Here is a 13,811-nt window from a genome sequence, read left to right on the forward strand (position 1 = left end):
TGGTGTTCTCTGGCAAATGCCAAACGTCCTGCACTGTGTTGGGCTGTAAGCACAACCCCCACCTGTGGACGTCGGACCCTCATACCACCCTCATGGAGTCTGTTTCTGACCGTTTGAGCACATTTGTGGTCTGCTGGAGGTCATTTTGCAGGGCTCTGGCAGTGCTCCTCCTTCCATGGAGGCCGTAGGAGGGCAACAACCCAGCTACAGGACCAGGCAGAGGCTACCTGGTCCTGTAGCTGGGTTGTTGCCCTCCTACGGCCTCCATGTCTCCTGATGTACTGGCCTGTCTCCTGATAGCGCCTCCATGCTCTGGACACTACGCTGACAGACACAGGAAACCTTCTTGCCACATCTCGCATTGATGTGCCATCCTGGATGAGCTGCACTACCTGAGCCACTTGTGTGGGTTGTAGACTCCGTCTCATGCTACCACTAGAGTGAAAGCACCGCCAGCATTCAAAAGTGACCAAAACATCAGCCAGGAAGCATAGGAACTGAGAAGTGGTCTGTGGTCCCCACCTGCAGAACCACTCCTTTATTGGGAGTGTCTTGCTAAATGCCTATAATTTCCACCTGTTGTCTATTCCATTTGCACAACAGCATGTGAAATTTATTGGCAATCAGTGTTGCTTCCTAAGTGGACAGTTTGATTTCACAGAAGTGTGATTGACTTGGAGTTACATTGTGTTGTTTAAGTGTTCCCTTTATTTTTTTTTTATAGCAGTGTACTTTACCTGAACAACATCAATTACAGTAGTTTAAATTCTATTTATTTATTCATCCAAAACGTCTGAGGTCAGAAGACCTCTTTTACACACACGTCGGAGAGTATTTTTTCATTTCAGTCCCAAAGCGTGCCTACTTACGTCTCCCTGGGAGAGAGTGTTGTCGTTAAACACATATTCTATTTTGCCATTAGCAGAGATCTTCTCAGCCTGCAGCCAGAAGCGAACTCTGCCCTTCTCCTGCAGCTCCACAGCCAGCTCGGTCTTCAAGGGAATAACTAGAGGGGGGGGGGGGGGGGGGGAGAAGGAAAGTGCAACAGTACGTGAGAGCAGGGACGGAGGAACAACGGGAAACATTTTTGAGAACATCGGTAATAATATGTTACTTACTGGGGAATTTGTGGTCGTGGCTGATCTCCAGCAGTTTTTTCAACTCTGTCAAAAAAAAAAAAAAAGGACACAAAGATTAATCAGAGATTAGAAATGAAACCAGAAGCAATGGAGCTCTGCTAACCTCTTAGCCTGCTAAGTTAGCTTCCAAAGTGATTACGTGGACAGTGTTACAGTACCACGGACACACAGTGGGACTCACCCTCCGCTGAGAGGGTGTAGCTGGAGGATTCGCCATTGGTGTGGGTGACAGCACAAGAGTAAATGCCGATGTCATCCTCAGCAGGCATGTTAAAGATGGCCTTGGACCTGAGGGGATACAATTAACACAGGCTACTGTAGAAACGTTAGCAAACCTTATATTCTTTCACACACACACACACAGACAGACAGACACACACTTCTCCCCACTGGTTGCCACAGTAATGCGGGTTTCGTCAGTGATCTCTTTGTAGTTCTTGGACCACACAAATTTGGAGTCTGGAGTCAGGTTTGAGCAGGCAAAGTTCATGGAGATCACTCCATCATCATCAATTTCCACAACAATCTCCGTAGTGCCTGAGAGAGAACACAACAAGAGTCAAATATGGCTGGAGACTCAAAAGACACAAATATGCAAAGGTGCAGGATGACATAAATGTATGACTTTACTGGTATAACAAAGTCATTCTCTGTCCATCCCTCTCTCCCACCTGCTCTGTTGAGGGGTCTTTAACATGGTCCTACCTGGTTTGGTTTCAGCCAGGACTGGTTCTGTGGGCTCAGAGGCCTTTCCGACACCTGCCTTATTCTGAGCACGCACACGGAACACATAGGTCTCCCCCTCCTTTTGAATCTTAATCTGTTTGTAAAAGAGTCATATTATAGACATGTTAGTCACATACACCAAATATGTTACTACTGATACAAACTTTCTCACATAGAAAAGCAGTAGTGTTGAAAACCCCTTTACCTGCACCCTCTAACTGACAAACACCTCCACCAATCACATCCTATTTATGTCACCATTTTGCATCACACAATCTGGATTCAAATGTTTATTTAGAATGCTCAATGGTATGACTGACTAAGTGGATAGTAATAGTGTAGTGCCCTTAGACGCTGATCCTGGGTCAATTTAGCATGTTCAACACTAATGGTTAAGGTTAGTATTGGGGGAGGGGGAAGCTGATCCTAAATCTGTTACAGGGGAACTTCAGTGATTGGAGTGATTGGAGGGGATAGGGTCCTGACCTTCATGTAGTTGGTGGAGATAGCCTTCTCATTGACTCCTCTCCAGGCCTCCTCCTCAGCATCAGCCTCCTTAATGTCAACGTAGAATCCGTTGACTGGGTCACGGCCCTGGTACACTGGTGGCTTAAAGAGCAACACCAGAGTGTTGGCGCGCACCTCTGTCACCTGCAGATCATGGGGAGGTCCTGTGGGAAATTAGGGGTAATTAGTTTCAGAGTTGAAGAAAACGGACATATCATAGACTAGTGTCCCAACTCGCACCCTATTCCCTTTGTAGTGCACTACTTTTGACCAGGGGCAATAGGGCTACCATTTGGGACGTAACCATAGACAAGGTAATGTACAGAAATAAAGTTATATTACCACAAAAGATTATAATACAAGTCAATGATTTCATTTTTTTTTAAATGTATTTTTAAAAAGTATCTTTGAGGTATAACTTGTACTGTGATGTGTTATTAATTGTTATATGTTAAAGTGTAATTATCATACTTCATCAGGCTTGCGAGTGAATTTTAGTGGCACTACCCACCTGGCACAGCAATGGTCCACTCCTCACAGATAAACGTCTCACTGGGCAGAGACGGGATGCCCACACCTGCCATGTTGGCAGCGCGCACTTGGAACTGGTACTTCCTGTTCTCCTTCAAGTCGGACACCTGGACAGACAGTGAAAAATCTCTCCCTTTTCTCCCGATATGACAAAAGGTGGCTGAAAATTCAGGTTAAAGAGGGTAGGGAAATCACAAAGAAGCAAAATGGCTGACTCACTCGGTAGGCTCGGTCGCTAACAGCTTTGACATTGGCCTCGTGCCACTTCCCTGGCACCCCATTGATGACCTCACGGTAGTCCACGAAGTAGCCGGTGATGTCAGCACCTCCGATGAAGGTGGGCTGCTTCCAGGCCAACACCATAGAGTCCCGCACGCACTCCAGAACGCTGATGCCATAGGGTGGAGTAGGGGACGCTGGAACAGCAGAGGACTCCAGTTAGCATCATGCTGTGTCAACTCTGACACTATGAAGTCATGGGAGACGGAAGCTTAATGCTCTTGGTTGAGCTTCAGTCTTCCATCACTTAGACCTGCTAACATTCTCTTTTCTTAGAGCACGTATTGGGCACTCATTCCCTTGTACATTTCTGAATATTCCACTGGGCACAGACGTCAATTCAAAGTCTATTCCACGTTGGTTCCACGTATTTTCATTGAAATGAAACAGCATTGATTCAACCAGTGTGGGCCCAGTGGGTTGGTTCAGTTCTTTAAAATGTCCGTTAACATTATTATGCCATACAGTTTGTGTCACAGATACTTTTTGTAAGAACCTTTAACCTCAAGCTATGGTTCAACCAGACACTATGTCATAACACATTGACACAATTATGGGGACACACATTTCAGGGACCTGGACTGAATGGGAAAAAATATTTTAGCCACAGGAGCTGTGAGGACACATACGATCCCAGTGACTGGTCTTCGATAGAGGGAGCGCATATAGTTGACTGGGTAATATTACATATAATAAATTGACCTGTCACACAGTCACATGGACATGGTGTTCTCCATCATTTGTGGGTGGGGGTATGGCGAAGAATCTGACTTGGAAGTACACTACCAAAAAGGTCTCAGGTCATAGGTGTCCATTTCTGTCTTGTGATTGGCTGACGCACTTCAGAGACACGCTGTGATAGGCTAGCTCCAGCTATGTCGCAGTGCCTGTGTGTTCATGTGCACTGATCTCCCAAGGTGACGGTGGGCCAAAAGAGCCCAGAGTGTGTGTGAGCCAGCCAGGCTGCAGTAAGTTGAGAGGTGGTCAGCACAGTGCCTGAACACGGAGGGTGTGGAGGGAGGACCAAAAGCCCCTCTGTGTGTGTGTGAGGCAGCCCTGTGCTAGAGGTGGCCAGTAGATAGCCTGAACGGCCACGTGACGGTGTACTTAAACCTGTGAAAGCTGTTATAGAAACTTACCTTAGGGTAAAAACTGAATTTTACCAGTTGAAATCTTTCACTATAGATATTGTTTTAATGATTTACCTGTGAATATTACAGTAGAACCACATGCATTCAAACTGTGACCACTATACTAATATTACAGTGGCAGATTATTTTTTCAAAATAGTCTTCTACCTTCTTACCAAAGTGATAAAAATGTTTCAAGACAGATTAATAAAACGGTTTAAAACACAAACAAAAATCCTTGAGGTGAAAAGATGACATTATTATTTCAGATGATATAAGGGTTGGCGTGGCCTGACTGAGTGTAGTCCCATGTGGCTCAGTTGGTAGAGCACGGTGCTTGCAACACCAGGGTTGTGGGTTTGATTCCCACGGGGACCAGTACAAAAATGTATGCACACACTACTGTAAAATCACTCTGGATACTAAAATGTACATGTTCTCACCTGAGTCTGTCCTGGGCTGATTCATTCTCTGTCCCCTGTTTGGCTGCAGCATCTACAGAGGACTTATGTGTTTGCCTGGCCACTGGCACTAACCTCATTGGAGGTCTTGGCCTGGCTCTCTGACCAGGCCACTGCCTCCCTTGCTTTAAATTACTGCAGCCTTGAGGAGCTTGAGCTAGTAGCCCCCGGCCCCATGCCACAGGCACACTGTCAGTCTGAGCATTGAACTTCAGCGTAGTGTAAAGGGGGGTTACTGAACAGCCTCATGCGTTCCCGTCCAGCGTTAGTCAGCCCACGTTACCACCCGTTGGTAACTCCCCCCTCCGGCAACACACCGTGAGGAATACCGCCCCCCTACAAGGAGTTAGCAGAGAAAAGCCAAAAGCCATTTTACACGGGCAAAGAAGAACAACCAAACAGCTCAAAATCAGAACACTCAGAAGGTAGAGAGAGCAAGAAATGTTACCAATACCCTATCAAATGTAGTACAATATCTTCATCTGACAGACGATGAAAAATGAAGACAAGATGGCCAACAAGTGACATCTGCATGAGGAAGCAGGTTGCGGAGTTTAAAGACAAAGCAGCGTGTGAGGGGAGAAAGTGAGTGTGTGCGGTCTTTGTGCCAACCCTTCATGAAAAAGCCACACTATATGCCAGTGGATTTCATTATATGCACTACATTGGCCTAAACTGATCAAGTGTATGTACTGGGAGACAACTATTGGAAATTGTTATGAGTAAGATCTATGGTACAGCTTTTCTTTCCTAATATATTCTGATAACATGTGTGACAGAAAAGTTCACTAAACAAAGGAAGGAAAGGGGATACAACGGAATACATTCAACTGAAAATGTGTCTTCCGCATTTAAAACCAACCCCTCTGAATCAGAGGTGAGGGGGGGCTGCCTTAATCGACGTCCACATCGTCGGACCCGGGGAGTAGTTGTTGATGGGGGGGGTTAACAATACTAACCTCGCCTCAATTGCGAGTATTATTTACCTTTCATCGTGTAAGACACTACCACAAATGGGTCTAAGCCCATCTACAAACTGCTATTGGTTGTACTGGACTGTGGAGAGAAATCCATTGACCTTGTCACTAAGTGTGGGGAGAACAGAGCCTGCTGCGCGGCACAAAGCTTGCCAATGACTGAGTGACGTCTCACAGCTGGAAGCCTGGTTAGTCACAGAGCAAACTGACATTATGGGACAACTGTGTAAAGGAGCAGGGCTGACAGGTTAGTATATATCCCTAGCTCTGGTCCAGGGCATCAGTGCGCCTTGTATCACTGAGCCGCACTAATGCCCTGGACCAGAGCTAGTATTCCCAGATGAGAGTGAGTAGAATGGACAGACACACACAGCATAAATCAGGGGGATTGGTGGTTGGGCGTAGGGGGGGGGGGGAAGGTTTCCTTTAACAACAGGTGGGGTGGTGGTGGCTGACACATCTCGTGCCCAGGACAGGTAAGGGGTGGGGATAGTTGGTTGTTTGGGTAGGGGATGGATTGCGCGTGACAGAGGAACCAAGGGGGGCTGGTTTGTAACAACCGCTGAGCTGGATCACACTGACCCAAGTTAGAGGAAGTCTACAACTCCTGACCCTGGCCACGCCTCAGGTTGTGCAGGGAGGGTGGGGATAGATTATGACTCATCGGGGGAGAGGGGGGGGGCATAGAAAATAACATGTGGGAGGAGTCTAATGCTGATGGTACACAGAGTTGACAATGTGATGTCTCGATGGACAGAAAAAAATAGAAGGGTACAACACATCAGCTCAACCCATGTTCAGTGTGGGCACATTGCATTTCTTTCATCATGGACATATAAACTAAAAAGTAACAGTGAAGAATATGCAGAAGACTCAATAATCAAATCTCCATAGAGCTAAGAGGCTTCCCTGGTCCTACCATAACATCATACCTTACTGTAGATCCCTTCATAGAATTTCATCAAACATAAACAAAAATAGTTTCCTTGTATAGGCCTGTGGCTCGTCATAGTCTTCCTAAAAAACACTACCCATCCTATCCTGTTGTGAGGGTGTGCCATGACACCCTCTGTCTCACTCACCAATAGCAGCCTTCACCTTGATAGCCTCAGACTCCTGAGAACACTCGCTGAGCCCAGCGGCGTTCAGTGCCTTCACTCTGAACACGTAGCTCTCTCCTGTCACCAGACCGTGGCAGACAAACCTGTGAGTACCAGGACACAGAAACGCTTTGAGAAAGACATGCTTTTTCGTTTTATACATTTTTTGGACATTTTCGTTTGAGTGAGGAAATTGTTTTGACAAACTTGAGCTCAACATAATTTACGGTTTTAACACCAAATGAGTTACGGTCAGCATTTCTGTAAAACAACAATTGAAACAGAGAGGACAGTTAGAAGGACCATTGTACCTGGTGGCTTTGACAGGCTTGTTGTTGCAGGGTTCAAACGTGTTGCTGCCCACGATGCTGGCCTCGATGTAGTATCCCACCAGCTCCTTTGCATTCCTGGAAGCCTCCCAGGACACCACCACGGACGTGTCAGTGTTCCTGGTGGGAACTACACGTCCTGGGGCAGATGGGATATCTGGGGACAGGAGAGGTTTATTCAACTAAGATCAAATGAAAGCACATTAGGATTCCATTTTGAATGAGTGCGTGTCAAATTAGAATTATAATGTTGATTGATAGCTTGCTAGAACCCAGGTAGACTGATAAGGAGGGGATTGCACATTAGGCAGAATCCTAACTTGAGGTATAGATGCATTGATCTAAATGCAGGATGTACATGATGGTTTGTGTTACATGTGTATATTTGACATTTGAGTCATTTAGCAGACGCTCGTATCCATAGCGACTTACAGTACAGTAGTGAGTGGATACATTTCTGTACTTTTCCTGTACTGTATAGAATGTTAGGATTCGGTCCATAGGTATTCGTGTTGCAGGGCACGAGGTTGGTGCCGGTGGCGTGTGAAGTGTGACCTGTGACCCCTCACCCAGCTTGTCCCCGACAGTGGTGGCCTCGGTGGCCTCTGAAGGCTCGCCCACACCAGCGGAGTTGCAGCAGCGCACACGGAATCTGTAGGCCTTCCCTTCAGCCAGGTCAAACAGGGCGTAGCGAGGAGACTTCACCGGGATCTCTGTGTTCACCCTCTGCCAGCTGTCTGTACCAGACACACACTAACCACACAATGCAACGCAAAGCAGTTAAGAGTAGGGCTCCAACCCTCCAAACCTGCAGTACCACAGTATATAATACTCTATTTCCAGATAGAAACTCAAATAAAAAAATATGATTACTTATTGAATTATTTTGATATGGTGGTTGTTATGGATAACAGTGATGGTTAAGTAAGCAGATGAGTCACGCTACAGATAAGGTATATGATTTCAGTATTTATTCCTCACCTTCTCCACATAGTACATGATGCCCTCGTGGCCTCGCTCTCCAGGGGCTTTCCAGCTCAGAACCACATAGTTCTTGGTGGCCTCAGTGACCTCCAGTTCTTTGGGTCTGCCAGGGACTACACCCTCTGATAGGAAGTAATGTGAAAAATAATGTATAAGGGGTTTGATCTCAAAGCCTGGTCCCAGATCAGTTTGTGCTCTTGCCTATTCCAGTGTCATTGTTAAGCCAAACGTGACAATTCCACAAGGAGTTGGCAAGAGCAACAGACTGGCAACCAGGCTATTGATCTAGACTAGAGCTTTCATTATCCTTCCAATCAAAGAACACTAGGTCTTTTTTTAGAACTATAGCAGCATGAGAGTATTGATCATCATTGAAGAGTGCAAAAGCATTTCCTTCCTACCTGCAGGCTCCTCCTCAGTGACAATGATCTGGCCGGTCCAGGGTGCAGAGGACCCTGTAGGCCATGGGAAGAGGAGAATGTTACTGATGCATAGTTACTAACAAGAAAAGATATGCATAATACTAAAACCATTTAGACATCACAAAGTTACATACTCACAACATAAGACGTTAGCAGTACCATAAGACAATGTGAGAGAAGACAGACAGGGAGGGGCAGATGCCAGATCGGGGTGCCCACCATACCTCTCATACGCGTGCGGTCGGCAGGATCCATAGCTGCCACCACCTCAGAGGTGCGGGATGGCCGACTCATGCCAGACTTGTTGACGGCACGCACACGGAAGGTGTAGGAGCGCCCCTCCACCAACCCCGTCACGGGGAAACGAGCAAACTTAATGGGGGTGTCATTACACTGGCTCCAGTGTGTGGTACCAACCTCACACCTGAACACAGGGCGCAAAGAGACAGAATTCATTCCATCAGACATTCAATAACAAACTTGGTACGGGCTTCTTGATAAGGCCCAGAGTTAGGTCTATTGGTAAGATCGGGGAAAAACTCTGGGCCCTTGTTATAGCCATAACGAGGTCATTTCACATGTTTTTTTGTGTGTTTTTTTTAGAGGTCAGGTCACATGATCAGGAAAAACATCTGTCCCTCTTCTTCTAGGTTATCTGCAGTTGTAACTGGAGTGAATGGCGGTACAAGGGGCACTAAAAAGGGAGAGAAGCGTTCTCCTAGCCGTGTCATGATAAGCCAAGGGTTTTTCCTTCGACTCCACTCTTGAGGTCTCTCATCCGGGTGGCATTGTGGAGCCTAACCTTAAGGTTAGGGGCCCTACCAGAACGGGCATGTAGTGATGGAGGATGGTACCGACCTGTCCACAAAGTAGCCCAGGATGGAGTTGCCACCGTCCACAGCCGGCTGCTTCCAGGTCACGATGACGTAATCCTTACTGGCGTCCTGACACGTCACATCCAGTGGGGCACCAGGGGCTCCCTCCACCTCCGCGTCGGCATCTGATACAGGAACATACACATTGTCAGTCAAATGTGCTGGTGTAGTATTTTCTTCCTCCCTTCTCATTAGTTATCTCTCTCTCGCAAACACACACACAGTAAAATATCTTATCAGACTAACACAAAACACACAATCTGAGTGTGTACAGAACACAGTTGATGTACATTTCCTTGACTTTTTGTATTGAGTTATAAGGCATAGAATTACATATAGAATCCATAGTGCATGATAAGATCTCTATAGTGTACAGTACTTTGATTGAGGCTTGTTGTTTTGATACAGTGCCGACATATAGTGCTGTACCCCGCCTGCTGAACTACGTGGCTCCACAGCTAAGTGCCAGGAATGCTACTAGCCTTTAAGTTAAACACATCCCAGTAATAGCAGCAGCGTGCCTCTCAGTTAAAGGGGACAAGAGAGGTGATGCTTAAAAAGACAGAACACATGCTTTCAATAAAGTGAGAAACAAAATTAGCCACTTATGTGGTCTGGGGACTGTATGTCTATGTATATGTCTACGTTAGCTGTATATACTGTAGGACTATATACTGCCTGGTATTATATTTTACTGTGTGTGTGTGTGTGTGTGTGTGTGTGTGTGTGTGTGTGTGTGTGTGTGTGCGCGCGCGTGTGTGTGTCTGTAAGATAGAGAGTGAAAGAGACAGATAAAGATGGAGCGAGAGAGCGAGAACAAGAAAGCCCTGTGGCTTATAAGGAGACTCAGCAGGCAATTGTCTCTCCTGGAAGAAGAGACATATACAGTATCATCTACCTCTGTTCCCAGCCAAACCCATTTCAGATCTGAGCTCACTGAGAATAGCCTAGCCTTGTCCGTCTCTTTACAGAGCAACCCTGAACCATGACAGAGAGAGCAAGGCCCATTTCCATCCACTCTACAGAGCACACGTTTCATCTGTTAGCAAGAGAATGAGTAACATGGAACAACAGAGGTCAATACACTTTTAGAAAAAAGGGTGGTTCCAAGAGGGTTCTTCGGCTGTCCCCAATAGGAGAACCCCTTTGGGTTCCATGTAGGAAGCCTCTGTAAAAAGGGTTCTACATCACAGGAGGTTGGTGGCACCTTAATTGGGGAGGATGGGCTTGTGGTAATGGCTGGAGAGGAATCGATGGAATGGTATCAAATACGCCAAACACATGGTTTCCATGTGTTTGCAATTCCATTCGCGCCGTTCCAGACATTATTATGAGCCATCCTCCCCTCAGAAGCCTCCACTGTTCTACATGGAACCGAAAAAGGGTTATCTTATGGGGACATGGTTCTAGATAGAAAAAAAGGTGCTAAGAGTGGACCTTAATGAATAAATTGACGCCGTCAGTGTGCATCATTTTCCCCATGTTATACAAAATCAGGCCAGAGATTGTGACAGGAGTTAATTGACTCTACTATAGTCATAATGAGTGAGTTCCATTATATGCGGAGGTAAGTTTAACCAGAGACTGCTATGGTTCAACTTTAATGTATATTTAAGAACACACACACACACACACACACACACACGGACCATGATTACATTGTTATCTGGTGCCAGTTGAGATGTCTGTGTGACGTTGACGATAAACTGTTAATCACACTATAGAACATGAGACAGGCCAATGGAAACAGAGGGGGTAAACAAGTGGCCATAATGTCTGCACTCAAACATACACACACTGTGAAAAATAAAATCTGTTAAACTTGCGAATCAGTAAACAAGGCATGTAATCGACTGAGGAGTGATAATGTGACAGAGAGCAGTGGTGTTCAGTTTTGCTCATGGTAAAGGTCCCCACCTCTGACAAAGACGTAAGCAGAATATGTCTCATATTTAGTCTTGGTGGTAATGCGCAGGGTGTAGAGCCCCTCGTCCTCCTTGTTCAGGTGCGTCAGGGTCAGCGTGGCCTTGTCTCCACTCCAGTGCATCTGACACCACTTGGAGGGCTGCAGAAGAACATCTGATAGACAAAGAAACAAAGGAGCGAGATCAGGTTAAAATGGCTGCCCTACCATCGTCAGAGGCCTTCCTCATCAAGGAGCATCTCAAATAAATCCCATAGCCCAGGGGCATATGTATCAACTAGCTCAGAATAGGTGTGCTGATCTAGGATCAGATCTTCCCTGTCCATGTAACCTTATTAAACCTCCGCCAATAGTTCCTAGATCTCTGGGGCGTCACCTACCGTCTCTGTACCACTGCACCTCGGGCTGGTAACGTGCCAGGTTGGGGGAAATGATGACCATGGCACCCAGGCTCATGGTCTCGCCCTCCCGTCCGAATGACACGCCAAACCCGTCCACGATGTGGGTCTCGAAGGTGATGCCGTACTCAGAGACGATGCCATCTGACAGGAAGGAGCATCAAGTAACATAAGGTTAGAGGTCAGGTTGCTATTTTGTTCCCATCATGCAACAGTATGCATTGTGTGACACACCTCAAATTTAGGAAAAAGGAAAGGGGGATACCTAGTCTGTTGTACAACTGAATGCATTCAACTGAGAATGTGTCTTCTGCATTTAATCCAAAACCTCTGAATCAGAGAGGTGCGGGGAGCTGCCTTAATAGACACCTGTCTGCATTATTATTCCAATCAAAAGGGATGGACGAACAAAGAGCAAGTAAATGCTCTTAAAGGGATAGTTCACCCAAATTCCAAAATAACACATTGATTTCCTTCTCTGTAAGTAACCTATGAACAAGGTTAGACAGCAAAGCTATGCATTGGTTTTGTTTCCCTGGCCACTGTCTCTTTGCATGTGTCCAACAACCAAAGTCAGTATCTCCTATAGCAATGTCCACGAGTATACTCAACAGGACACTTTTTTTGTAACTCTGGAAAAGCACACCTAATTTAACTAATTGAGGGCTTGATTAGTTGATGAATTGAATCAGGTGTGCTTGTCCGGGGCTATAACAAAAATATGTACTGTTGGGGTACTGACGAGTTGGGAAACACTGGCCTAAAGTATTTTCTCCCATTCACATTTCATGTCCATCTTATAGTAACTTTATTGAGCTACAAAATACATTTTAGACACTTTAGGATGATTGGTGATGTAACTAAATATTATCCGGTAGCATTAAATTTTACCCTTCCCCTCCCAAGAACAAGTGAAATAAAAAGAACCCCACACAGACTCCGGCCAAGCGCTTCAAACAGACAGAGGCGTGTACAGGGAGACCATGTACCCGAAGGACAACACAAAACCCCCATTAACATCATTAAGTACAGTGTTCAGACACTAAAGAGTCACTACAGATTGTGTACAAACAGCACTGGAGAAACTGGGGGGGGGTCACATCATGCAGTAGACAGTGACAGCACATTTGACATATTAAACCCAGTAGGAGATAAAGACTTCAAACCCACATGTGTCCGATTTTAGAATCCAAGTCCCGTTTATGAATCAAAAAAGGGTAATGAATGTGACTAAACAACTACTAAGTGCAGTAATCTATAGTCTCAAATCAATGATCCAGGTTGTAAACCACAGTGTATGTCTCAATGTATTCTCTATGTCACTCTAGTTTACAGTATTTAACTTTCAAGGCTCTATGACTTGCATACAATTTCAAAAACCCCACACTTGCCAAAATGTTCAGGTATTCTGTTGTTGATGACAAATGTGGTGCTTTTTTTTGGTCATGCCGAACCATCTTTCCCAGGCAATTGAAAGATATTATCACAGGATCTTTCCAAACAGATGCACATAATAGGGATCGTGCACACACCTTGAGTGACACTCAGTGAATTCACCAAGTTGACCAAAACGTCATCAAACCAGCGCAGAGCTTCAGTGACCCTGTTACCTTCGTTGTCTGTTGACTTTCCTGCTCCCAGCATCAAGGGAACGAAAAAGCTGTTCGTGCAATAGCACCCATAGCATCCCCAGGCCCCGCCCACCACCTCCCTCCAGCCCCCTCCTCAAAACTCACCACAGTGTTCCAGCTTAGCATACTCTGAATAGGTTATGTTAATACTGTTTGGTAAGGTGGTATGCACACATCCATAAATACATATGGATGGGTATTAATAAAATATATTATTTTATGAGTATTGAGTATATTTTTCCAATAAATGATATTCCTCTGACTTACGTCTGGGCATGGGGAGAGCCTCCTCTACCTCTCCTTTGAATCCTAGAGTAGAATGAACACAGGTGATTATTATTAGCATGTTATTGCTGTGTTGTAGTCAACAGAAATATGTGATCATTTCACACAGAGGA

The 13,811-nt window shown here is 45.6% G+C and overlaps 1 protein-coding gene across 2 annotated transcripts in view; it reads right to left on the reverse strand.

Annotated features, from left to right (window-relative positions):
- Window positions 1-13,811, reverse strand: part of LOC139420466 (myomesin-1-like) — a 43,177-nt gene that overhangs the window by 12,856 nt on the left and 16,510 nt on the right. For both annotated transcript variants that reach the window (XM_071170648.1, XM_071170647.1), the window contains exons 7-24: window positions 13,681-13,722; window positions 11,765-11,926; window positions 11,378-11,539; window positions 9,444-9,585; window positions 8,810-9,009; window positions 8,565-8,618; window positions 8,161-8,285; window positions 7,749-7,932; window positions 7,162-7,336; window positions 6,833-6,954; window positions 3,123-3,319; window positions 2,884-3,010; window positions 2,352-2,536; window positions 1,845-1,959; window positions 1,520-1,676; window positions 1,321-1,427; window positions 1,119-1,163; window positions 870-1,006 (exon numbers count right to left, since the gene is read on the reverse strand). In XM_071170648.1, coding sequence (XP_071026749.1) covers window positions 870-1,006; window positions 1,119-1,163; window positions 1,321-1,427; window positions 1,520-1,676; window positions 1,845-1,959; window positions 2,352-2,536; window positions 2,884-3,010; window positions 3,123-3,319; window positions 6,833-6,954; window positions 7,162-7,336; window positions 7,749-7,932; window positions 8,161-8,285; window positions 8,565-8,618; window positions 8,810-9,009; window positions 9,444-9,585; window positions 11,378-11,539; window positions 11,765-11,926; window positions 13,681-13,722 — 2,438 coding nt within the window. The remainder of the gene's footprint in view (window positions 1-869; window positions 1,007-1,118; window positions 1,164-1,320; window positions 1,428-1,519; window positions 1,677-1,844; window positions 1,960-2,351; window positions 2,537-2,883; window positions 3,011-3,122; window positions 3,320-6,832; window positions 6,955-7,161; window positions 7,337-7,748; window positions 7,933-8,160; window positions 8,286-8,564; window positions 8,619-8,809; window positions 9,010-9,443; window positions 9,586-11,377; window positions 11,540-11,764; window positions 11,927-13,680; window positions 13,723-13,811) is intronic.

Source organism: Oncorhynchus clarkii, chromosome 11, assembly GCF_045791955.1.
Source record: "Oncorhynchus clarkii lewisi isolate Uvic-CL-2024 chromosome 11, UVic_Ocla_1.0, whole genome shotgun sequence".
Classification (NCBI taxonomy): Eukaryota; Metazoa; Chordata; class Actinopteri; order Salmoniformes; family Salmonidae; genus Oncorhynchus; species Oncorhynchus clarkii.